Raw genomic sequence first — 24,495 nt, 5'->3', positions numbered from 1 at the left:
GGGAAATTGCAGTCAATGTCATGAGACAAAGTGTATGTGAGCTGCTGTATGGAAAGTGAATTTGTTCTGTAAACTTTCACCCAAGAACAATAAAATTTTTTTTTTTTTAAATACTGCAGTAAATGAACAAATTTCCTTTCCCTGAAACCCAGTGAAACGAATCAATGCCCCCCCAATGCATGAAAGAAAATAAATTGCCTATTATGAATCTAGGGAAGTGCCATAAGTTCCTAACATATACTATAAAGGATATCTTCAAGATCCCATAGTGAAACTTGTAAGAGCCAGAACTTGACAGGACAGCCCTGTTTTGCCAGGTCTCCCAAGTTTTCTGCCTTTGACATAGCACAATCTTACCATTTTTCTATCGCTTGTTTTAGTGGAAAATATGTGAGTTTTTCATTTCTGACAGGTTTCCCCCTTACGTAGGTTCCAGCTTCCGTAAATGTTACTGTATAAAATTTAGACCAAATTGACGTACAATGCCTAGAACTAACAGCCATCTCTATGAATATTAATTATGAGGGAACAGATTTGAGAATAAATAAGAGTCCCCTAATGTCGGGAGCTCTGGTAGCATAGTGGCTAAGACACTTGCCTGCTAACCAGACGGCTGGCGGTTCAAACCCACCAGCCACTCCTCGGAAGGAAGGTTGGGCAATCCTACTTCCGTAGTGATACTGCCTCGGAAACCCAAGGAGGGGTCGCTATGAGTCGGGGCCGACTCGACGGCAAACAACAACAACAACAATGTTTTGTTACCAAATTTTCACCTGCATGGGACAGGTGAGTAGGCCATGAGACAGTTAAGGAACATTCCATTACAGTAAGAAACCACGTCCACATTGAATAAAGGACTAAACTGTCACGAATCTTTATTTTCTTTAAACTCAAAAAAAGTCAGCTGTATAACCACAGACCAAGGTAACCTGACAGAGATAAACAAAAACACTGACTACCAAACCAAAAACCTGAGCAACATACAACTTCCTAGTTGTTTGTCAATGACCAAAAAAAAAAAACAAAACTCACTGCTGTCCAGTCAGATCTGACTCACAGCGACCCCTCCTTGGGTTTCCAAGGCAGCATTACTACGGAAATAGATTGCCCAACCTTACTTCCGAGGAGTGGCTGGTGGGTTTGAACTGCCAGCCCTCTGGTTAGCAGTCAAATGCCTCAGGTACTACACCACCAGAGCTCCTCCCATATATGTACCTTAATGATAAACAATTCATCAGCCTCAGTGGGAAAATGTGCTAATACAAATACCACACAAATTAAAGTTCTTAGTTGTCTCCCTTGAAGAAGTTACAGTCTGAACAGATTACAAACTAGTATAATATCCAAACTTCTAGCTCACCGGCAAAGGATAAATTATAACATCATGTCCTAAGGATACACTATAACAGTGCCAAGACAAACAGGGGTCAATGAGAATCCACCCACATTGTCCTCTGGTAAACATCAAGTGCTGATAGAATTATCTGTTGCCACTGAGTTGATTTTGATTCACAGTGGCCCTATAGACAGAGTAGAACTGGCCCATAGCGTTTCCAAGGCTGTAATCTATGGAAGCAGAATGCCCCATCTTTCTCCTGCAGAGTGGCTAGTGGGTTCGAACTACAGATCTTGTAGTTAGAAGTTGAGCACTTAACTACTGTGCCACCAAGGCTTCTTTCCTGATAGACCTACCTATTCAAAATTAGCAATAAAGAAAAACCAGAAAGAATAAAAAGGGTGGAGGGGGGAGTACATTTTGAAAAATTACTCCAAAATTCCTTTCAACAAAAACATTTATACTTTCAAAAAAGCCAATTAGACCATGGACTTCAAGAAACAAGAGAGTAAAGGAGATGCAAGAGTTTGAAGAAGAAGAAAACAATGGCAAGGTAAGAAAAGAAAGCGAGTAAAAGAATAAAATCACAGAGATCAAAAACCACAGGAATCCTTATAGGTATATTGATATAGGTATGCTGGGCTTATGAAAAATGTTTTTATTTTTATAACTAACTACAGAGATATTTTTAGAAAAAAAAAAAATACATTTCTGCTGAAACACTACAAAATAATAAAACCCACAGGAGAAGCAACAAGTAGAAACTATATTGGTGCAAAGAGAATCTGTGACACAAAGGACAGCCGTGAGTAAAATCATACAGATTACAGAGGTAAAACTGATTAATGAGAAGATATAGATGGAAGACAGAGGGGAGTCAACATAGGAAAACGTGATGTTTCTAAAGAAGAGAGCAGAAAAATAGGAGCAGGAAAAAAGTCTTTAAGAATTGAACAGAAGAAAATTTCCTGGGGCAGGGGGACATGATGGAGAAAAAAAACCTTTTCCTGAAATAAAGATCTCAGCCTATAAACCAAAAAAGGCTAATGTGTAAAGGTGTGTGTGCGTGGGGGGTGGTGGTGGTGGTAGTTAATAAAGAATCATCTTAAAAGCTTGTTAAGTGGCCAAACAAGGCACAGCAATTACTCTCTATCCGCCTGCAGCAAGAGGAACCAGCAGCATCAGGAACAGAAAAAGGATATGGAATGTGTAGCTAATTGCCTCCATGAACAACTGCCTCCTCCTCCATGAGACCAGAATTGGATGGTGTCTGGCCACCATTATTGAACATTTTGATCAAAGTTTCTATGGAAGAATCCTAATCAAAAGGGGGTAAATGCAGAAAAGAATTTCAAATTCCATGGAATCCAGACTTCCTAGAACCAAGAAGGTTGGATGAACCCCTCAAACTTAGCAGATAATCTGAGATAATCTTTAAACCTTAAACCAAAAATATCCCCTGAAGTCTAATTAAAAGCAAGTAATAGTTTAGCTTAACTATAGATATATATATATATCTGCTTTCAGTTTTAAGTTATTTTAAGAACTATCTACCTGGGATCAAATTGACAACAGCAAAGTGAAAGATTAGATAAGAACCTTGGGGGCAGTGAATTTATGTTAATGGGAGAGGAACAACTCAGGAAAAAAGTTGGTTGCACAACTTAAGCAATGTAATGTCACTAAGTGATAAATGTAAAAAGTATTAAATTGGTATATGTTTTGCTGTGTATATTCTCAACAACAAAATAAATAAATGAATAAATAAAAATCAAAACCAAGAAATATCCAAATGAAAATACCAAATTTCAAAAGAAAACGGTAAGCCTCTCAGCTGAAGAAACATGTCTCTTAGGGGAAAAAAAAAAACCTTTAGGTCAGCCTCAGAGTTCTCAAAAACATTTGGTGGCAAAAGATAAAAAAAACAAGGCTGAGAGAAAAGGATGTGACCTATGAATTCTTCACTTAACTAGGATGTCATTCATGTAAAGCCAACAGGATGACATTCTAAATATGTAAGATTCCAGAAATTATAACACTTATTTATCTGCAGTGCCTAAGGCATATGACTGCTAACTGGAAGGTTGGCAGTTCAAACTCACCAGCTGCTCCGTGGAAGATAGGGCAGTCTACCTCCGGAAAGATTTACTGCCTTGGAAACTCAAAGGGGGTTGCTTTGAGTTGGAACTGTCTTGATGGCAGTGAGTTTTTGGTTTAGATGCATCCTTACTTTAAAAAAAAAAAAAAAAAAATCAATTTGAAGACCCTATTTAGCCAATTGAAAGATACATTAAAATAAAGAACTTTCTAATGGAGAAGCTATGATATGAAAAGACTGGCAGTAAGTATTAAATTAGTGAAACATCAAATTGAGTTTAAATAACCACAGGTAACTAGAGGTGTAAAACAGAGCTAACTTAAAAATTTTAGGGGCCCCATCACATAAAAATACCAATAATCTGAGAACAGTCAAGAGACAAATAATCCTAGACTAATCTAAACTAAGACAAAAGAAGTATCCCAATATTGCTGTTAAGGTTGATAAATTGGAAACTATTGTTTTTTTTAATACCATTCAGGTGTTTAGTAGAACTAAAAAGAGAGTATACTATATATATTCCTTCCAAAATAAACATCAGGCTATAGAAATCAGAAGGATTTTTTTAAAGAACTACACAGTAAAAGACTGAAAGTAAAGGAAACACAAAAAAAGAAAAAAGATAAAAACAAAGATGACAGAAGCAAGATAAAACATATGATACATATCAGATAAAGTCATCTATTAAAATAATTAAGATTCAGATTGAGTCAAAAAACAACTATGATTTTAGAAGACATCGAAGATAAGAGCACTCAAAAAGCTGAAGATAAAAAGATGAATTAAAGTATACAAGGGCAGATAAATGTAAGCCAAAAGAAAGTAGGAATTCTGATGGTAATAGCAAAGTTGAACAGGGGACAAAGTATTAAAAGAGACAAAAAAGGGAGTGCTTTATAAGGAATAAAACTCAAATCACATAAAACGTAAGTATCATGAACATTTAGACATCAAATAACACATCATCAAAACATATAAAGCAAAATATTCAGGATGTGTTAAGAACTACTTTCAGTCACTGACAGATCAAGTAGGTAAGGATGGAGAAGACATGAATAAAATTATTACTGACCTCCATATTGGTCAAGAAGGAGCTCTGGTGGTGCAGTGTCTAAAGCATCTGACTGCTAACCAGAAAGTGGGCAGTTCAAACCCACCAGCTGCTCTGTGAAAGGAAGATGGGGCAATCTACTTCTGTAAAGATTTATCGCTTTGGAAACCCAATTTTGCTATGAGTTGGAACTGATTCAATGGCAGTGGGTTTTTGTTGTTGTTTAAGAAGGAGCTCTGGTGGTACAGTGGATAAGGCACTTGGTTGCTAACCAGGTCAGTAGTTCAAATCCACCAGCTGCTCCATGGGAGGAAGATGAGGCAATCTACTTCTGTAAAGATTTATAACCTTGGAAACCCAATGGGGATCACTATGAGCGGGAACTGTCTCGATGGCAGTGGGTTTGTTTTTTGGTGTATTGGTCAAGGTTCAGTTTCATAGAAAAGGATATTCTCTACTCAGTTCAAGCGGTGAATGTCAAAGTGATCCCCAAACCATGTAGCATCACCTAGGAATTTATTAAAATGCAAATTTCCAGTCCTGCCACAGACCTGGGAGCTCTGGTGGCGTAGTGCCTAAGGCATTTGACTGCTAACCAGAAGGCTTGTGGTTCAAACCCACCAGCCGGTCCTCAGAAGGAAGACTGGGCAATATACTTCCATAGAGATACGCCTTGGAAACCCAAGGAGGGGTCGTTATGACTCGGAATCGACTCAGTGGCAGTGAGTCTGGTTTTTCCTTTGGTAAAGCAGACCTACTGAATAAGAAACTCTAGGCATGGACCAGCAATTTGTGTTTTAACAAGACCCTCAGGTGACTCTGATGCATACTTATATTTGAGAACCACTTGCATACCAGATCAGTGGGTGGGTTAAAGGCAAAAAACAAAACAAAAAACCCACAAAAACCAGTTTAGGAGCAATTGCTTATTAAACTAGGAAGTTACTGCTGCAGCCACTAGTTCAACAGCCATAAGGGCTCTCCTCTGCCACGATGGGAAGCCTCCTGCTAAAAGAAGCAGCTCCTGCTACAGTTGATGGCTCCATAAATAAGTTGCCTCTGCCATAATCAGAAAGCCACCTCACTAAATGTAGAAGCTGTTTCTCTGGCTACCAGGTCCAGAACCATACCATTACCACAATCTTCATCAGCAAAAAGAATGACTCCCTGTCCCGCCCCTCCTTGGTCAAAGTCCGAGTTCTCCAAGAGCTCATCTGACTGTCAAAACCTAAGTCATAATCTTTAATTTCAGGAAATGAAGTTTCCAGTTTTCTAAGTTCTCAAGTTCTCTGCTCATTCTCACATCCCACTTACTTCAGGGTAGAAAGTAAGATGAATGTCTTCTCAGTTCCTTTCCAGACCAACAGTCATCCTCCTCTTGAAAATATTTGTTCCTCTTAAGTTCATATATTCAGCTTAATTACTGCCACTCACTTTACTCTTACCCTCTGGACCTTATCATCACACAAAACCTCTTAACTTTCAAAATGAGTAGGACACCCCATTAATCGATCACACTCTCCCCCTATTACAGGTAGGCTGCTCAACTACTATCATTATATTGAGTCTTCAACCATATTGAGTCATTATCCACTTACCCCTCCAATTTCTCCCCACATCATCCACATCCTGCCTAGATTCTTTCATTTTAACCAATCTCTTGTTGATATTCTGAACTTCCTTTCTTTTGTTTGTTCCACAGGACTGACAAAAATTCAAATCCTGGATGAATCCAACCATCCATTTTCTGCATGTGTACCTAAAATGCTGAGCACTGGTACTTCCACTTTCTTTGTAGTCAGCTCCCACACCCTCTCGCCTACAATCTGAGCCCCCGATTCTCAGAGGATGACTTGCCTTCTGATTTCTGAAACAAAAACTGCCATTAGATGGCATATACTTCAATTTCTTGTCAAGTAAGCTAACATTCCCTGCATCCAATCCAATTATAATTAAGTGTCTACCTGGCCACTTTCTAAGGCCAAACAATCTTCAACTGCAGATTTATGTTCTAACCCTATTCTCTACCTCCGAAGGAAACTCAGTTCATCATCCTCTCCATTTCCATTTGGTCTTTCTAAACAGCATTTAGGAGTTCTGGTAGCATAGTGGCTGAGACACTTGATGGCTAACCAGAAGGCTGGCGGTTCAAACCCACCAGCCACTCCTTGGAAGGAAGATGGGGCAATCTACTTCTGTAGTGATACACTGCCTTGGAAACCCAAGGAGGGGTTGCTATGAGTCGGGTCCGACTCAACGGCACATAACAACAAACAGCATTTAAATCTGTTTAACATTCCCATCTTGGCACACACAACTATCCTTCAACCACCCCCCCACATATACCTGCCCCTAAATACTGTCTTTTCTCTCATAGTCAAACTTTTGAAAACTGTCTGCCCCTGATATTTTAATTTCTCTGCTTCATTCTAATTTGGATATTGTCCCAACTCATCACTGACACTAAAGTTACTAATAATCACTAGGTGAATTAATCCAATGGACTCTTCTCAGCCTCCTTTAACTTGACCTCTCAGCACTCTTACCATTCCTTTCTTAAAATATTCTTTCCTTGAGAATTCTAGTGCAGTAACCTTCTAGACTTTTAAAAATTTCCCTCCATCTTTTACACTCACACCTATTTGGTAACTTTTTTATTTACAAATTCACTGTTTTCTCTTTCCAAAGGATTCAACTTAGTCTGCTGTCTTCTCTTTTCTAGAATTGTTTTTACATAACTATTGTTGTTGTTGTTGTTAATTGCCATCGAGTTGGCCCAACTCATAGCGACCCCTCCTTGGGTTTCCGAGGCAGTATCACTACGGAAGTAGGAATGCCCAACCTTCCTTCCGAGGAGTGGCTGGTGGGTTTGAACTGCCAGCCTTCTGGTTAGCAGTCAAGTGCCTTAGGCACTATGCTACCAGAGCTCCTACATAACTATTAGTCATACAAAATATTTATAATATGTGTAAAATATAAAGATTAACAATAAAACAGCTATGGATCCACCAAGTTTCAATTTAGTTTTAAGAGAAATTACTCTTTTCACACTCAAATTTCTGATTCATGGCAACCTCACCTGACATAAAAAAAAAGGGGGGGGGTGACCAATACAATGACTTTTGGCAAACAATCAACTCAACTTGTAGGTAGAGTGCCCAGGCCTATAAAGGAAAAGTCTTCAAGCTTCAAACACTTAGTGTGCCATGGGTATGGACCTGGATGCTTTACAGAGGAAATGAGGAATGTCAGTTAACACAAGGAGCTGGTTAAATGGAAAAGAACTTCTATGTATCTTAAAGGTTTGCCACATCAGAATACATAGATCTAGCTCATTCCTCTTAGCTGCTGTATAGTGTTCCACAGAATTACAGTTTAGACATTCCCCATTTTATCGACAATTAGGTTACAATACTATGAGAAATAATACTGCAATGAATACCCTAGTAGAGATCTCTCCATTAATAAGAAACTATTTTTCTAGAATAATCACCTGGAAGTGGAACTACTGTACTGGGTATGCACATTTCAAAGCTTAATTGATACTTCCAAACAACACACCAAAATGAAAACCAATTTATACTTCTTGTTGTTGGCTGCTCTTGAGGCAGCCCCTGGTTCATAGTGACCCCATGTACAACAGAACAAATGCTGCCTGGTCCTAAACCATCCCCATGATTGGTTGTGAACTGGACAGTTGCAATCCATAGGGTTTTCACTGGCTGATTTTTGGAAGTAGATCACCATGCTTTTCTTCCTAGTCTGTCTTCTGTACATCATACCCATGTACTCACACTCTTGTTATTATTGTCCAATCTTTAATTTTTACCAACCTGATTGGTGAAAGAATTCTTCTTTATTTATTTGAATTGCCCTGATAATAACTGAGGTTAGCAACTTTTTATATGTTGGACATCTATATGTCATCTATCAATTGCCTACACATATATTTCATATTTTCATGAGATTGTCTTTTCTTTACTGATCTGTGGCAATTATTTATGTTGCAAATATTTTCTTCCTGTATCTTCTTGTCTTTTAACTCTGTTCACAATGTTTCTTACTAAATCAAAGCTCTTAAGTTTTATGAGTTAAATTTCTCTATCTTCTTCTTTATGGCTTCTGTATGTTGTATCTTAAAAAGACATTTCCTATCCCACTGATATAAACATGTTGTTGATAGCTGCTGTTCAGTGTAACTCATGGCACTACATGAACAACTGAATGAAATGATGTCTGGTCCTGTGCCATCTCCACGATCAGTTGTGGATCAGACCATTGTGATCCATGGGGTTTTCATTTGGCTTATCTTTGCAAGTGGACCACCAGGTGGTTCTTCTTGTCTAGCTTAGTCTGGAAGCTCTGCTGAACCCTGAAGCATTGGTGATTCAGTGGCAGAAGTCTCATCTTCTACGCAGGAGACATGGGTTTGACTGCCAGTCAACGCATCTCACATATAGTCACCACCTGTCTCAGTGGAGGTTTGTGTGTTGCTGTGTTGCATACTTACCTTCTCTGAATGCTTCCTAAGATAGGGACCTTACCTATCTGGTTCATCATTATATTTATACCTGATAAATGGTAAATGAAATAGTTAACTGCTAATCTCATGATTTACTCAAAGTACAAAAATTCCCTTTAAGGATTCACTTCTCGGGGAAGGTAACAGAAGGGTGTGGTGGTTAATTTCTATTCATGATTTAATAATACAAATGATGGAAGCACAGTAAAGGAAGGGGTATTTAGTATGTTTGTACTGAAGAGTTTATAAAATCTTACATTCGCACCCCAACTTGCATGGTTGCCTTGCTGATTCAGGCTGCCAGTCTGACCTCCCTTGCCAAAGAAAAATAGGTAACAAATATAGAATTACTTAAAGCACTCTGTTTGGTCTAACATACTGTTTGTCAACGTATTTCTGAAGTACAAGTGGTGATATATGCAAGATGATTTTAATAGCACAAGGATCAACACCTTACTAGTTGTATTTTTAGTTTAACTTGTATAAAAAACTGTAAGCAGCCATGAAACCCATGGTTTCACCCATATTGCTTAGATCAAGACTAAAGTATTTAGTTTAAAAATAAATCCATTCAAAGAAAATTATTAAGAAAATAAAAGTACAATTGCTAAAGGATAGCAAAAATTGTAACAATGTACAGGAGTTACTTAAGCGTGTTTAACAATATACTGTTGGGATCAAGAGGCTTGGCTATATCCCACAGTCTTCCAACAAAGCAAGTTACCTCCTGTGGGGTCGAAGTCGCCACCTCTACCTTCCGCAGCAGACAGCCAACTTGCCGCGGGATAAAGGGACCGGTCAGGGAAACATAACTGGCCCTTGGCTGCGCCAATGGGGTTGCAGCGCGCGGGGAACAACCCCCCGGATAAAAGAGCCTCATAGCAGGAGGGAATGGGACACAGCTAAAATAAGAGATTGATTCCCACAACCGCTCTAGGAGGGCCCCCTGCCCTTCCTCAGTTGTGGGCGTGGGTGCAGCTTTCATCCCTAAGCTTTGCGGGGGACGAGCCCTTACTTTTTTTTCTAAGACTGAGGACTTGGCACGTAGTTATTACTGTAGTTTCGTTGGATCCAAAGGCTGAAATATAAGCAGTGCCTAAGCCTGGGCACAAAAGCCATGTGACGGACACCGCGTGGAGGAAGAGAGCAAGAACCGTAGTTAGCAGATGGGGGAAGCATGGTTGCCACTGTGGGGAAGGAGGTGAAGAGCATGATGGTTTTCTACAGGAGTTCAGAGGATAGAGGTCGCGATACTGTGCCGAGAGGGAATAACCGAGCTGGGAGCTGGTTCTCAATATCTACAGAAAAAGAAAGGGGAGGAGTATTCGTAGGGGCCCCAGTATACCCAGCTGTGGTACACTCACCCTCACCAAAGTCCTTCCGGAAGTCCAAGTTCGAAGATGGCGCCGCCTGTCTCGTCGCGGTTTTATGACGAAATTTTGTAACTACTCTTCTTTGAAACCCCGACACAAAGTAAACACGTGAGCTTGTCGGGACTTTGTGCCCGACGTTTACGTTTTTTATTGGACTGTGTATCCCATAATGCAGTACGGCAAGAGTCACGGAGCCCTTTGTGAGCCTGCGGAGTTACTGGGCTTCTTCAGCGGAGCAGGAGACTGTGCATGGCCTCATGGGAATTGCAGTGTAAAAGGGGAAGGATTGACGCCTGCGCAATGACTATAGTCGCGCCCCTGTGCTTGGCCCCTGCTGGAGCCTTGACTATCCGGGTGTCCTGTCCTGTCTCTGGCTCCGAACTAAATCTTGCCTGAGGCGGCGCCAGTATGGACCTGAGAGTCTTTCACTACAGCCCTCGCTGTAGTCTTAGAGACTAGGAGACAAAGAAATCCTTGCCGCCTACCGTTGCTAGAGAATGGCAGGGTTCTGTGACTTTGGCTGCGAGGTGGTCCCCCAGAACCAGGCACTAGTGTTATCAGGGATAAACCCTGGACAAAGAAAATGAAATGGGGCATGGAAAGAGGGCAAGCTAGAAGGAGCAGGAATAGAGAAGCCTGGCCTGGAGTATGTCGCCGGGAGGGGAGAGAGCAAGGAGGCATGCTAAAAGGGCGGATGTGGGTGAAGAAGGAAAGAGTGTAACAAGTTCCTGTCCTTTTCTGAAGCACTTAAAGCCATATAAATTTCAGTAGGTGAGAGTTCAGGATACACACACACACACACGTATGTGTGTGTGTGTGTGTGTATATATGTATGTGTGTATATATATATATATATATAGTGTGTGTGTGTGTGTATAGATAGCTATGGCCTAAGGCATTTGACTGCTAACCAGAAGGCTGGCCGTTCACATCCACCAGCCACTCCCTGGAAGGAAGACTGGGCAATCTACTTCTGTAGAGATAACTGCCTTGGAAACCTAAGGAGGGGCCCCTTTGAGTTGGAACCCACTTGAAGGCAGTGAGTTCTGGTTTTGGTTCCATACATACATACATACATATATATACACACACATATATATATACATATATATGTGTGTGTGTGTATATATTTATTTATATTTATATATAAGCATTAAACGTTCCTTCTCAAATCATCCCACCCATGAAATTCCTTTGGTTGTGCAAAGCATTTTTAAGGAAAGGATGGGAAGAGGTAGGTAAGACTTAGAGAGGAAGGGGACACTCAATTCTACTCTCCTTCTACTTCCCTTTAGTTGTCTAAGGCTAAGGCTGTGCTGTAGCTTAGGAATAACTCCTTTGTCAAGAGTACAAAATAGGGTGTTGAGGCTGCAGCTCCCCCAATGTTTTAAATGCTTCTCTGATGGGTAGCTCTCAGCTTCATTTACTTCCTCTCCATTCCTGCTGCCTAGATTAGGCTATCTTTGGCTTGACTATTGCAAAAAAAAAATCTTTTTAAAATTAGTAACTGTACTCATTTTGAAGTAAGGTTTTCACGACTCAGAGTTCAAAAAGATATAAAATGAAGACTCCCTCCCACCTCTCTCTATAGCCACCAAGCTCACATCCACACAAGGAATTAGTCAGTTTTCAATAATTGGTTTTAAGATATTTTATGTATTTATACGTATGCAGATATGAACCTGTTTCTCTTTTTAATACAAACATAGCCACTGTACACACTGTCCTATACCTTTCTTCTTTAACCAAATGTACCCTGGAGGTTGTTCTATTTCTCTACACAAAACCTTCCTAACTCTTTGTGATGAGTGCCTAGTATTTAATTGTATGGATGTAGTACAATTTTTACAGGAGCCCAGGTGGTGCTACTTGACATTTTGAAACTGGCCAGGCAATTTAAGGCCTATTGTGACCATTCAAGATATTTCCTCTGCTGAGCTGCCTTCCCTTTTTTTTTCCAACTGGGAAATTTCTTATCCTTCAAAGAGAAGTTCAGATGTTACCCGTGAAGTCTTCTTCAACCTCCTAAGACCCAGTGGCATCATCCTTGGGTGCCTCCAAGGAATTCTGTTCATACCATAGTAGAATTTATCTCATACTATACTGTTTACATATCTGTTCTCTAAGGTAAGTCCACGATAAGTACTCCTCAAGGACATACAGCATAAAAGGTAAGGACACAGTCTCTGAATCCAGACTGCCTGAGATCACAACCTGGTTTAGCTAGCTGTGTTACCTGGGGCAAGTAACTTCGCTGTGCCTCAGATTTCTCATCTGTAAATTCTTATTTCACAGAGTTGTACTAATCTTTCTAAAGAAGTAGAAAAGGCTTAAAGCAGTTTCTGACACACATTAAGTACTCAATAAATGCCAGCTAAACTACTACCTAGGATAGGAGTCATATTTGTCCTTATATTTCCCTTCTTATCTATCTCAGTGTCTAGCACATAGATGCTCAATAAATGATTAATAACTTGGACAGTTTTTGGTCTCCAAACTGACCTTCACTTTGGCTCCAAAGCACTGGCGTGGAGCTCTAGCTCACCTGAGAGAGGCTCCATAAAGGTTTTAGGTTGGTAGTAGGTGTTAAAAAGGTTGGGGAACCTAGCCCCCTAACTTATGTGACTGTAGCACTAAAAGAGATACAAAAGCAGCAGAGTTCCTCAGTGAAGGGATTATGTCATTTATTGACCCTGTGTCACAACCCCGTCCTTCACTGGTCACTGCTCTTGACTCGGAGGACAACAGGTACAGAACTGCAAGGGATCATCCCCAGCTCTGTGATCACCAGATCCACGAGCTCGGGGGGGGTCACATCATAGACCAGATTCAACAACCGTAGGGATGGGTGATTTTGCCAGTTAGCCAGGGCCACATGTTCTCCCCGCTCACACAGCAGATCATCAGGATCATCTGCAATGGGAGGTATACCCATTCATGTCCTTTTAGAAAACAAGTTGTATTTTAACCTCCCCCTCCCTCTCCAATCTTCTCAGGTCCCCTGCAACCTTCTCTCTTGCCCTCCTGGGCCTCCTTACCTAGCTCATTAGAGACAAAGGCATCAGTCTGTACACGCTCACAGAACTTGTACGTTTCACAGCAGACCAACACTGGCACATTATGCGCTCGAGCCACCAAGGCCAGCTGTGCTGTTCCTACCCGTGACATCACAGACCCATTGGCCAGGAGTGCATGAGCTCCCAACAGCACCTTAGAAACCTGTTTGTTTTGGAGTGGGGAGGAGGAAGGAAAAATATCATACAATGCAGAATAAGGTTCCCCACTTCTGCTTAGGCTCACAATATCAAAACTAGTAACAAATCTTAATGATGGCTCTTCTCCTTTGAATATACCTTAACCACCAACCTAACAACAAAACTAAACTCTGAAGTTACTTTTGCCCTGTTCCCTCTTGTGATTTGTAATTTAATACAATGTGCTTTCAATAGCCAGACTGTGCTAAAGCATGCCATAGATGGTTTAGCTATTAAATATAAAGAAAGCCTATAATTCTAATATTTCTAGATAATTATTATTTTGGGAAAGTATGATGCCTATACTATTACACCATTTTAATTCCAACTTTGGAGTACCTTTCCCCTGCCCTCACCTCTGGGAGCACATAGGAAGCTGCAGGAATCAGCAGATAGGAGGCAGGGACCCCAGTACGGACCAGAGAACGTAGGGTATGCCTTCCTTCTAGTCGTGGCCGGCTGTCCACCACCACCACCCGAAAACGTCGGCCCTCAGCCCAAGCTTCCTGAAGAATTCTCGACACCAGTGAGGAGCTGGAATGGAGAGGATTCAGCTATAAATGCTACTAACTAATGCCCAGCCTATTCCCAAAAGACCATTCCACACCCCCAATTTTCCCAGTACCCTTCTCTGGATCATATTACCATCCATATACCAGGATCACATCTCCATTACTGATCTTCTTGTAAGCAAACCGTGAGATTGCCTGAGCTGCAAGAACAATCTTCTCTTGCACATACCGATCAATGGCTGCTCGAAGTTCAGACTTGGCCTAGAAATGAACATGTCTTCCTGATTATCAAGCCAGATACTTGAATATATGTATAATGATATGCTCAAAGGCTATACAAGTCAGAACTGTCCAACCACTTCCTTAACCCTTGACTGGGACAAGATGGCTTTCATTCCCTTCTTGGGGAACTGTCCTAAACATACTTCTTAACTCTACCCTCTAGCTGCATGCCTTTCTCATTTCTCATATTCATCACCTCCTCTTCCCGCTTGGAGCTGCTCACACCCGTGATCTCCTTGTTAAGGAACTTGATGGCGTTGTACATGCTCGCTGACAGGGGACGGCACTGAGTCAGGAAACTACAACAACAATACCTTACATGTGTGCAACTCTTTACAACTTACAAAGCTTTCACATTTAAAAAAAAAAAAAAATTATTTAGAAAGAAAACAGAACAAAAAATGAAAAGAAAGTTAGAAGAGCAAGAGAAAGGGTACAGACAATGATTGAGTGAAGTGGGAGTAGACTTGTAGTGGTTGTCCTTACCTGATGTAGGGTTTTAGTTTATTCACTAGATCCCTTGAAAGCTCTTCATTGGGAGGTATTGTGTAATCCTGAATCACCTATCAAGTACACAAGTTGATCAACAAAATGTCCCAAATGAAGGTCTCTGGAAGGGGGCTGGGGATAATCATTGAGGAAAGTACTCTAAGAGTCATTCCTTCCTTCTCCTAGAGTTGCCTTGGGTAAGAGAAGCTGAGGTAGTGTTGGGGAAGGTGGGGCAGGATTGTAAGAGGAAACAAGATGAGGCATACCTGCTGCAAGGCATGGAGCAGAGCAATACACCGGGCATTGGAGCCACTGACCAGGCCCTGGGAGTACTGTAGGCCGAGTTGCACCATGGCTGGGTGGATCACAGAGGATGGGATGCTGATGGGATGGCTGTGTCACACACTTTGCAAGGGAGCTTGAGCACCTACTGCCCACCTGCCCCTGATGAAAAGGAACTTTCTTCACTAGCACAGACTCCCCTATTTCTTCTAGAGTATTGCCTTGAATCCATACTCCTCCTCCCAGATCCAACCTTTAACTTTCAGTCACTTTCAATATTGAATACTAAAAAAATCCTCAGACTTAAAAGTTAATACAATTTCATACATTCCTACCTCATATACTGTGTCAGAGAGTTTTGTCGGCTATACTGGGGAAGATGGGAGAAGAGACTGACTTTGGATCCATAATCCTTTCGTGTAGGAACCTTGAGAAAACAAGAAAACAGGACCAATGGCCCAAAGTTTAAAACTTACGGGATAAAGCTGAAAAGGAAGTGAACAGTGAGACTGCTTTGACCCAAATAACTATCCAACACCTTTCTTCCCTCTACCCCATCTCCCTAGGCTCTTTCTGGCTATACCTCAAACTCACTTCCTACCTGTTGTCGCTCTGGTTTCTTAACAAGCCTTCTCAGAGGTGTGGGGTCATCAACTTGAGTGTGCTCAGGGAGATGTTTCACTCCTAAAAGATAATGATCATGTTCTCAAGAAACTGTGGGTGATAGTGGGTAATTTGTTCTCAGAGGAGAAGGAGCATCCAGAAAAAGAGGATTTAAAAAAAAAAAATCAGAGGGAAATAGGGTAAAATAAAGAATTGGTGTAGGATGAAGGAAGTTAAAATTTTGAGCTCTGGGTTTCAAGGGGATGAACAGGAGGGAAAAGCTGTTTTAGTCTAGGGAAAACTGAGCTAGCAAAAAAATTAGAAGTAACAGATGTCTTGAAGTGAAGGGAAGATACCTGAGGGTGTTTCTATAGCTGTGCTGGGGCAGGTCTGAGGAGGTGGTCCTCCTAGGTCCCCTTTTCTTGCTTGTTTCAGGGCTCTCTCTGCCTCCTGCTTGGCCCTCCGCTCAGCACGAAGTTCAGCTTTACTCCGACCAGCTGGAACTTTCTCCCCAGGAGTGCCTAACTGATCCGTGGGCCCTGTCAGCTCTCTGGTCCGGCCTACTAAAGGTAGACATGGAAGAGATGGCAAAGCCCCAGGCAGGCAATACTTGTGCCCCAGCCAATGTCTCTCTCTTTTCACTTGCTCATTCCAACTTTGCCCTGTCTCCCCCTCCTCGGACTGCCACACTCCTCTACCAACCAGCTCCATACTCCAGCCCTGTTGATGTCCCGCACCTTGACACTGGGCCACAGATACAGTGCACCCAGTTTCTGGTTCTGTCCCCTTTTCCTCCTTCCGTTTCTTCTTCTGCTGTTTCTTCTCCTTCCGAAGCTGCAGCTTCTCTTCTTGGGTCAGCTCCCTCCCTCCTGCCTGAGACACAGACATAGAATCCTGCTCTTTCAAGAACAATCCCAGAGATGAACATGCACTATTGGATACTTACGAAATTAGTATAAGGATAAATTTTTAACCTTCTGCAAGACTCAACAGCCCCCTGTTACAAGTTTACATCCCACAGGAATCGAAGTTTCTCCTCCAGAGTCACATAAAGTCAGGGCTAAACGAAGTCAGTAATACCTTCTCTTACCAAGATATGAACCGAACTAGGTTGGAGGTGGGGACAGAATGAAGCTAACAGAACCTCCTGCGTAGGAAGAAGGTCTTGAGAGGCGGCTTGTGAGAGTACCCACACTTACCCCAGGCCGAGAAGAAAGCTCCGCCTTCATCCCGGATCCCGAGTCTGCATCAGAAAACAGGGCGCAAAGTGAGCAAGAGGGACTACGGTAGGATTTGGGAACACTTCGCAGAGCCGGCTGCTGGGTCGGCATGACCACAGCTCTGCGGCTAGGCGTAAGACTAGCCAACAATCCGCGTGGGGACGCGCTCCGCGGCAGGATCAAAGGACAGGCGGAGAAAGGTGGGGGTCACCCACTCTTTTCACAGGAACCAGCCGGTACGCGACGCGAGGCTACGCCTGAGCCTGTGGCGATCAGAATCCGGCGTGGTACCGGAACGGGCCGACTGGTCCCACAAAGCCTGGCACTAGCTATCCCGAGCCCGCTGGCGCGCGTTATGTGTTGATGCGCCCAAGCCCTCCACTCACCGTCGCGAACAGCCACAGCCACAGCAGCCATCACCCTCAGTCCTTGGCTCCTCCCCCTGCGGTCACTGGGCCGCGGCGCAGCCTAGCTCAGCTGTCGTTGGCATTACAGCGCCACCTGGGCAGGAGGTTAAGCCACCAACACTCACCGCGCGCAGCCTAAAGAGACTACAATCTCTGACGTGCACTGGGGCTCCCTCAGGGCTACGGGTCGTGATGAGGGCCATCTAAAGTTTGGGCTAACATTTGCGATGGTTTCTTTACCCTTTACTACATTTCCCAGCATGCCGGGGGAGGTGAGCTCCAGAACGGACGTCCCACTTCCATTCCCACATCCAATGTCAGGCCGCCCAAAATGGCGAGAGAGGCTACGGGGACGCGCTGAGCAGCGGAGGCGAGCGTGCAGAGCCTCTGCGGCCCTCACAGTCTGGAACCCGGCGGGACCTGCCGCCAGGAACATGCACTTTTCTATTCCTGAAACCGAGTCCCGCAGCGGGGACAGCGGGGGCTCCGCCTACGTGGTGAGGAGCGGCCGGAGCCGGGCCGGGCAGGGGCGGGGATAAGGGGCTAGAGTCCTCCTGAAGCGGCCTCCGAGGCCTGGCTGCCAACCCTCCGTCCTAGGCTTGAGTTACCGACTTTTGACGGCCTCGCAGGGAGCTTATATCACGTGTCAGATTTATCCAAAGATCCCCCTGGTTCCTGTAGGTCCTTTGTTTGGCCGCATCGCCTTCCCTGATGGGCCGCGGCTTATCTGGAGGGCGTCATTGACCTCTTGGGGAGGGAGACTGCGGCATGAGCGCCTGAGTTTCACCCAGACCCGCCTTTCTGTTTTGGGGCTTGGCTGTTGGGAAGACAGGCAAACTAAACCTCGGAAGATCTCGGCGCGTTACTTGGTTATGCTAGGCAACTTCCGGCCTGGGCTCTCAAGAGGGTATCCCTGACCGGGACCCTAAAATACTTGCCTGCTTTTGTGTTCGCAGGCCTATAACATTCATGTGAATGGAGTCTTGCACTGTCGGGTGCGCTACAGCCAGCTCCTGGGGCTGCACGAGCAGGTGGGACTGACGCTCCTGCCTCTCAAGCCCTTTCGTACACACGGGCATCAGTGTCTCCATGTTTTCCTCTCACTTTCCTGTAGGCTGTAATTCCCCTTTAATCACTGCCTCCGGGAAGGATCCGATGCTTTTATCTAATCGTCTAACATTTCCTTGGAACTCCTCCAGAAACTTAATGCCCCCTGTGCTAACAAGCTCCTCCTCCCAATATTCAGATTCTTTCCGGCTTTTCTCTGTCTCCAGACTTACTGCTTTACACCCTTTGCCTATGCATGGAAAAACCGTCCCCCTCCTGACTCCCAAAGCACATTCCTTTCTCATCTGAGCTGCTACTTGAAATTGTTTTCCTTGTACATACAAACCATTCACCAATTTCCTTTTGTTTGGCCCATTTCAGTGTATGTAGCTGTTCAGTTACTGCCATATTATCTGTGATGCTTTGTTTTTCTGCCTTCTTCACTAGGTGCTGAACTCTTATTTATCTCAGTACAGAATCCTAGTTCTACTGATAATTAGTTGTGCAACCCTGAGCAAGTGCCAAATTTCTTGGGCCTCAGTTTCTACAGCTGAAACCCCACTATCTCCAGAGTCTCTTAGTTCTAAGATACTTTATGAACATACCTAGCTATTAGATAACTATCTGTGCACTTAAGTTTTCCTTAAAACCCTTTTGCTTCCTGCCAGGGTCATTGAACAGAGACTTGCTAGATCATCAAGAGGCTGCTAGGCCCTGGCCTTATACAAACCCTCCCTACACTGTGAAGGATCTGATGGGTACACAGTAAAATAGGAAAGAATTTCTATCTGGGAAAGAGGAATGGCTCCCTTAAGGTGCTGCCTCCACCAAAGGAATTAATTTCCCAGATGATCATGGTAGATGGAGGACTAGATCAGGGACTAGGGGAAGGAAAGGGGAGCCCAAGAGAACATCATGAGTCTGAATTTCCTCTTTTCGTTTTCTATGTTTATGTGAAGGGTTATGTCTCTTTCTCTAAATAGCTCCGGAAGGAGTATGGGGCCAATGTGCTTCCTGCATTCCCCCCAAAGAAGCTTTTCTCTCTGACACCTGCTGAGGTAGAACAGAGGAGGGAGCAGTTAGAGAAGTACATGCAAGCTGGTGAGTGGTTGGAGGGAACTTTAGGTGACTGTGTTGAGGACTGTGGGGAGACTGAAAACAGCTGGTTCTCTAAACCAAACCAAACCCACGCCATTAATTCTGATTCAGCAACCCTATAGGGCACAGTAGAACTGCACCCATAAGAGTTTGCAAGGCTGTAAATCTTTACTTCCTTATCTTTTTCCTGCAGAGTGGGTGGCTGGTAGTTTGAGCCTCAAGCCTTTTGGTTAATAGCCACATGCTTTAATCACTATGGCACAAGAGCTCCCTGGTTCTCTAGAAGGTCCCAAATTTACTTTTTAAAATGGTGAGCCTTCTGTTTGATCTGTTATTTAATTAGCAAAAGTAAATAGTGTGCAAGGATGTGTAGCTATATACTAGCCAATCAATTTGATCACCAAGATCTGTGAGACTACTATTACACCCACTCCCCACATGGTTATTGACATGGCTAGGTTCCAAAGATCAGGTCATTATGGGAAAATGGAGGATGACTACATCCTTACACAACTGCCAAACCACTGAGAATCATGGTGCAGCCAAGTTGACACAAAACCTTAACCATCATAGCTAGCATTACACTTGCCTTGCACCTTGGCAATTGCTCCTGACAGACGTGTATCATTAATGCACAAAGTAGTTGGATAGATTTTTTACTATGGTAAATGCAAAATGCCTGGTAATAAGATAGTAAGTGAAGAGTAGGTGTGTAACACTGAATTTTCTTAAAACAGTTTAGATTGGAGGAAAAACTTAATTTGTATCTGATATGTGTTAGGTTAACATCATTATTTCCCCAGTTCTATAAACTGGACCCAACTAGATCGTAGCCAAGGGTGGGGCAGGTGAAGAATTTATGCAAACATTGAGTGAGGTGAGGCCAGCGGGGGATGCGGCAGGTCATCATCAGCCCAGAAAGTGAGGTCAGGGGACCTATCAAGAAGAGGACTGGAGAGAGCTACGAGGGGATTCCTACATTACTAGAACATCATTCCCTTGTCCCCACAGTTCGGCAAGACCCATTGCTTGGAAGCAGTGAGACCTTCAATAGTTTCCTGCGTAGAGCACAGCAGGTAAGGCCTTGGGTGAGACTAAGATTTAAGGAAGACTGTGTTGGAGGGCCATGACATTTTAATGAGGTGGCTACAAAGGAGTCATTTTTTTTTTTTTTTTAATGGAATGGAGCTTCTGTACCTATTTTCAGTTCAGTTCCTTTGGTCTTTGTTTTTTGCTATTCTATGGGTCTTAGAGACATATTCCAGGAGCTCAGGAGGTACCAGTGGGACCCTGTGTTCCCCTCAAGAGTGCTTTGTCACTAATGTGAAAGGATAAAATTAAGGAAACCCAGCCTGTATTTAAGCAGCTGAGCAAAAAGACACCAGAGGGATTTAGAAATAGTTGAGGATGGGTAGCAGCTGGCCCTTGGGTAGGGGTTAATAAGGCAGTGCCTTCTGTCCACATGTCTCCTTACAACTAGGAGACACAGCAGGTCCCCACAGAAGAAGTCTCCTTGGAAGTGCTGCTTAGCAACGGGCAGAAAGTTCTGGTTAATGTGCTAACTTCAGATCAAACTGAAGATGTCTTAGAGGTAAGGCCTGCCTTCATTCTGTACTGCTCCTTCCCTTTTCCCCTGCAGGGTCCCACGCTTGGGGGTGATTGGAACCATCCTGTATGATAAGCTGTACTTCCTATCCCTGTCCCTAGGCCGTGGCTGCAAAGTTGGATCTTCCAGATGACTTGATTGGATACTTTAGTCTCTTTCTAGTTCGAGAAAAAGAGGATGGAGCATTTTCTTGTGAGTTTCTCTAGACTTTACTACTGTTCTGTGCTTCCAGTATTGAATTCACCTCCCCCTTACTTGGAGACCAGAAAGAGACATTTCTTTAGGACTTCTCTCCTGATTTCCCTTCCTCTGAGTCTCATGACATTTTCTTTTTTTTTTTTAAACCCATAGTTGTGCGGAAATTGCAAGATTTTGAGCTGCCTTATGTGTCTGTTACCAGTCTACGGAGTCAAGAGTATAAGATTGTGTTAAGGAAAAGGTCAGGGCTGGGCTTGGAGCAGGGTGAGGGTGCTTGGTTGAATTACTGGGCCACATGTTGAGATAGAATAATCTGGACAAGGGGGTAGAGCTGGATGTTTCTAAAAGGCCTTCTAAGTCACCCCCCCACCCCAGTCCCTTACCACCATTGGCCCTTTATCGTCCTAGATTGCTCCTGTTTTCTCCCTATTTTCCATTATTCCACTTTCCTCACCCCCGCTTAGCCCCATTACCCCTTTCCACTCCTTGGCCTCACAGTTATTGGGACTCTGCCTATGATGACGATGTCATGGAGAACCGGGTTGGCCTGAACCTGCTTTATGCTCAGGTGAGCTGGAGCTGCCTTAGTACCTCTCCCCTGAAAATGACTCTGGTGTCCCACTCTCAAGAAAGTTCCCTTCATGTCTTTGTTCTCAGTTCACGGAGAAGTTCCTAGAACACTATCAGGGCACCTGGCCTGTCCCTGCTTTATAAGCTGATAAGATCAAAGACTTTATACAAAGAGGTTGCTCGAGTGTGGGACTAGGGGTCAGGCTGGACAGAGGTAATTTTAGACACTTTCCTCAGATCTCTGACTGGGAGCCCCCACTCCCTTATTCCTTGTGTCCATTGTAGACGGTGTCAGATATTGAGCGTGGGTGGATCCTGGTCACCAAGGAACAGCACCGGCAGCTCAAGTCTCTGCAAGAGAAGGTCTCCAAGAAAGAGGTGAGCCCAGCTTAGCTTCTTTTCTTTCTCCCTCCATGGGGTTGCTTTCTCCAAACTGCCCTACTCCTCCTCCCTGACCCGCCCCATGGGGTGGCTACATTTCAGTTTCTGCGGCTGGCACAGACACTGCGGCACTATGGCTACTTGCGCTTTGATGCCTGTGTGGCTGACTTTCCAGAGAAGGACTGTCCAGTGGTCGTGAGTGCAGGCAACAGTGAGCTCAGCCTCCAGCTCCGCCTGCCTGGCCAGCAACTCCGTGAAGGTTCCTTCCGGGTCACCCGCATGCGGTGCTGGCGGGTTACATCTTCTGTGAGTTGGGGCAGAAGGGGAAAACCTGCTGGGCAGGGGCCTGGCTGACCTTGAGGTTCAAGAATGGGTTGCATGCATAGGTTAGGAAGATTGATCAGAATGAACTCAACCTATTTCTAACTATTGCAGGTGCCACTTCCCAGTGGAGGCACAAGCAGCCCGGGCCGGGGCCGGGGTGAAGTGCGCCTGGAACTGGCTTTCGAATACCTCATGAGCAAGGACCGACTACAGTGGGTCACCATCACCAGCCCGCAGGTATGAACACACCCTCAGGCTTCCTATGGAGCCCATTGCACCCTCTCTCTTAGATACCCCAGTTTAGGGTTTCCAGCACTCCATGTGAATGGAAGCCCTTGTCTTGGGGGTATTTGAATAGGATGACCATTCTAGTTAAGCTGTGCTCTCTTCTTGCTCCAGGCTATCATGATGAGCATATGCTTGCAGTCCATGGTAGATGAACTGATGGTGAAGAAATCTGGTGGCAGCATTAGAAAGGTAAGAAGCAAGTGTGGACTAACTAAGCAGCTGAGTGATTGGGCTCTCGCTCTCCCTTCTTTTTGTCTTGGGTATGAGACTTTTCTCAAGAGGGAAGAAAAGGGTTAGGATTCTAAAGAGAGAGATCCTGTCCTCATCAGCGTCTTATCTCCATCCCAGATGCTACGCCGGCGGGTGGGGGGCACCCTGAAGCGCTCAGATAGTCAGCAAGCAGTGAAGTCCCCGCCACTGCTTGTAAGTATTACTGGTCCTTACCAGGCTCCCAGCCTTATTCCACCTCCCCCAGTGAGGTCTCTGACATCTCTGCCTCTTCCCCAGGAGTCCCCTGATGCCAGCCGGGAGTCCATGGTCAAACTCTCAGTGAGTTACCTATGGGGACTGGTGAGGTTGGTGTTTGCAGGGGACCTCCAGAAGGCTCAAGCCCTCTGACCTGCACCCTGCCTTTGTTACAGAGCAAGCTGAGTGCCGTGAGCTTACGAGGGATTGGCAGTCCCAGCACAGATGCCAGTGCCAGTGATGTCCATGGCAATTTCGCCTTCGAGGGCATTGGGGATGAGGATCTGTAATCTCCACTGCTTGAATGCTTGCCCTCTACCCAGAGGAATACACAGAAACTTGCCCTGTGCCTGTGTCCCCCCAAACTGGGGGTCTTTTCCTTCCTAGTGTTCCCTTTTCTCCCCTCGGCCAGGGGCCTCCTAACCTACCTTCTCCCCTACCCCCCACCCCAACCCCCAGGGCTGGCTGCACAAAGGATTGCCCCCTTTCTTTTTTCCAAGCTGGCCCTCAATGCCAAATTAGCATTTAGTATTTTGCACAAAGTCCAAGGGACCATGGCTGCCTGCCTTGGGGAGGAACTAAGCTCTCCCTGGCTGCTTCTGACTCTTGGGGCCATGAGCCAAGGGGATGGGCAGAGGTCTATGTATGGTTTGGCCCAGCTCCCCATTATTAAACTCAGCCTGATTGCTGCCTGCCTCTCACTGGTTCCCTCACTGCCTCCGCTCCCTGACCACAGCAGGGACTGCTATGCTAAGGGGGAGGCTGAGCTGTGTCTGGCAGTGCTAACTCAGCGTAGACGTGGCTTTGTTAGTGTTTCCTTTATTATAAAGCATTGAAATAAGTTAAATAAACAGATGGGAGGCTGAGCAGTTCCCCCAGCCAGTCCCTCCACAGCCCCTGGAAGCAGTGCCCTTCTCACTGAGCTCATGAAGTGCATCAGTCAAGGCAAGGCCCCTGGTCCATATGGGCCCCCTGTCCATGGGGTTTGGGCTGGTCCATATAGTGCCTAAGTTAGTCTGTCTGGAGCCCCTGGCCAGCGGGGGGATAAAGGAGGTGGCGGCTTCTGGTCAGTCTGTATAAAAGATACAT

At 44.3% G+C, this 24,495-nt stretch overlaps 2 protein-coding genes across 2 annotated transcripts; one reads left to right on the top strand and one right to left on the bottom strand.

Annotated features, from left to right (window-relative positions):
* The first annotated feature begins 12,669 nt into the window (after positions 1 to 12,669).
* Positions 12,670 to 23,696, top strand: SNX17 (sorting nexin 17). The gene is made up of 16 exons (XM_007938839.2): positions 12,670 to 12,685; positions 17,677 to 17,926; positions 18,386 to 18,460; positions 19,460 to 19,577; positions 20,586 to 20,650; positions 21,055 to 21,165; positions 21,282 to 21,372; positions 21,532 to 21,619; positions 21,877 to 21,946; positions 22,234 to 22,326; positions 22,432 to 22,635; positions 22,765 to 22,890; positions 23,053 to 23,130; positions 23,290 to 23,364; positions 23,449 to 23,490; positions 23,583 to 23,696. The coding sequence occupies exons 2-16, from the start codon at positions 17,690 to 17,692 to the stop codon at positions 23,694 to 23,696; spliced, it is 1,587 nt and encodes a 528-aa protein (XP_007937030.2). The 5' UTR covers positions 12,670 to 12,685; positions 17,677 to 17,689.
* EIF2B4 (eukaryotic translation initiation factor 2B subunit delta) lies at positions 13,094 to 17,439 on the bottom strand. The gene is made up of 13 exons (XM_007938848.2): positions 17,409 to 17,439; positions 17,002 to 17,045; positions 16,540 to 16,675; positions 16,159 to 16,362; positions 15,801 to 15,883; positions 15,535 to 15,626; positions 15,184 to 15,298; positions 14,915 to 14,991; positions 14,625 to 14,727; positions 14,280 to 14,407; positions 13,991 to 14,168; positions 13,419 to 13,599; positions 13,094 to 13,293 (listed from the first exon to the last, which is right to left on the bottom strand). Exons 1-13 carry the CDS (start codon positions 17,437 to 17,439, stop codon positions 13,094 to 13,096), a joined length of 1,572 nt encoding a protein of 523 aa, XP_007937039.1.
* Positions 23,697 to 24,495: the final 799 nt, after the last annotated feature.

This window comes from Orycteropus afer, unplaced genomic scaffold (genome assembly GCF_000298275.1).
Source record: "Orycteropus afer afer isolate SDZICR_OR568_19922 unplaced genomic scaffold, OryAfe1.0 scaffold00054, whole genome shotgun sequence".
Taxonomy (NCBI): Eukaryota; Metazoa; Chordata; class Mammalia; order Tubulidentata; family Orycteropodidae; genus Orycteropus; species Orycteropus afer.
The sequence above is the reverse complement of the archived record's forward strand: the minus strand, read 5'-3'. Positions and strand labels throughout refer to the sequence as shown.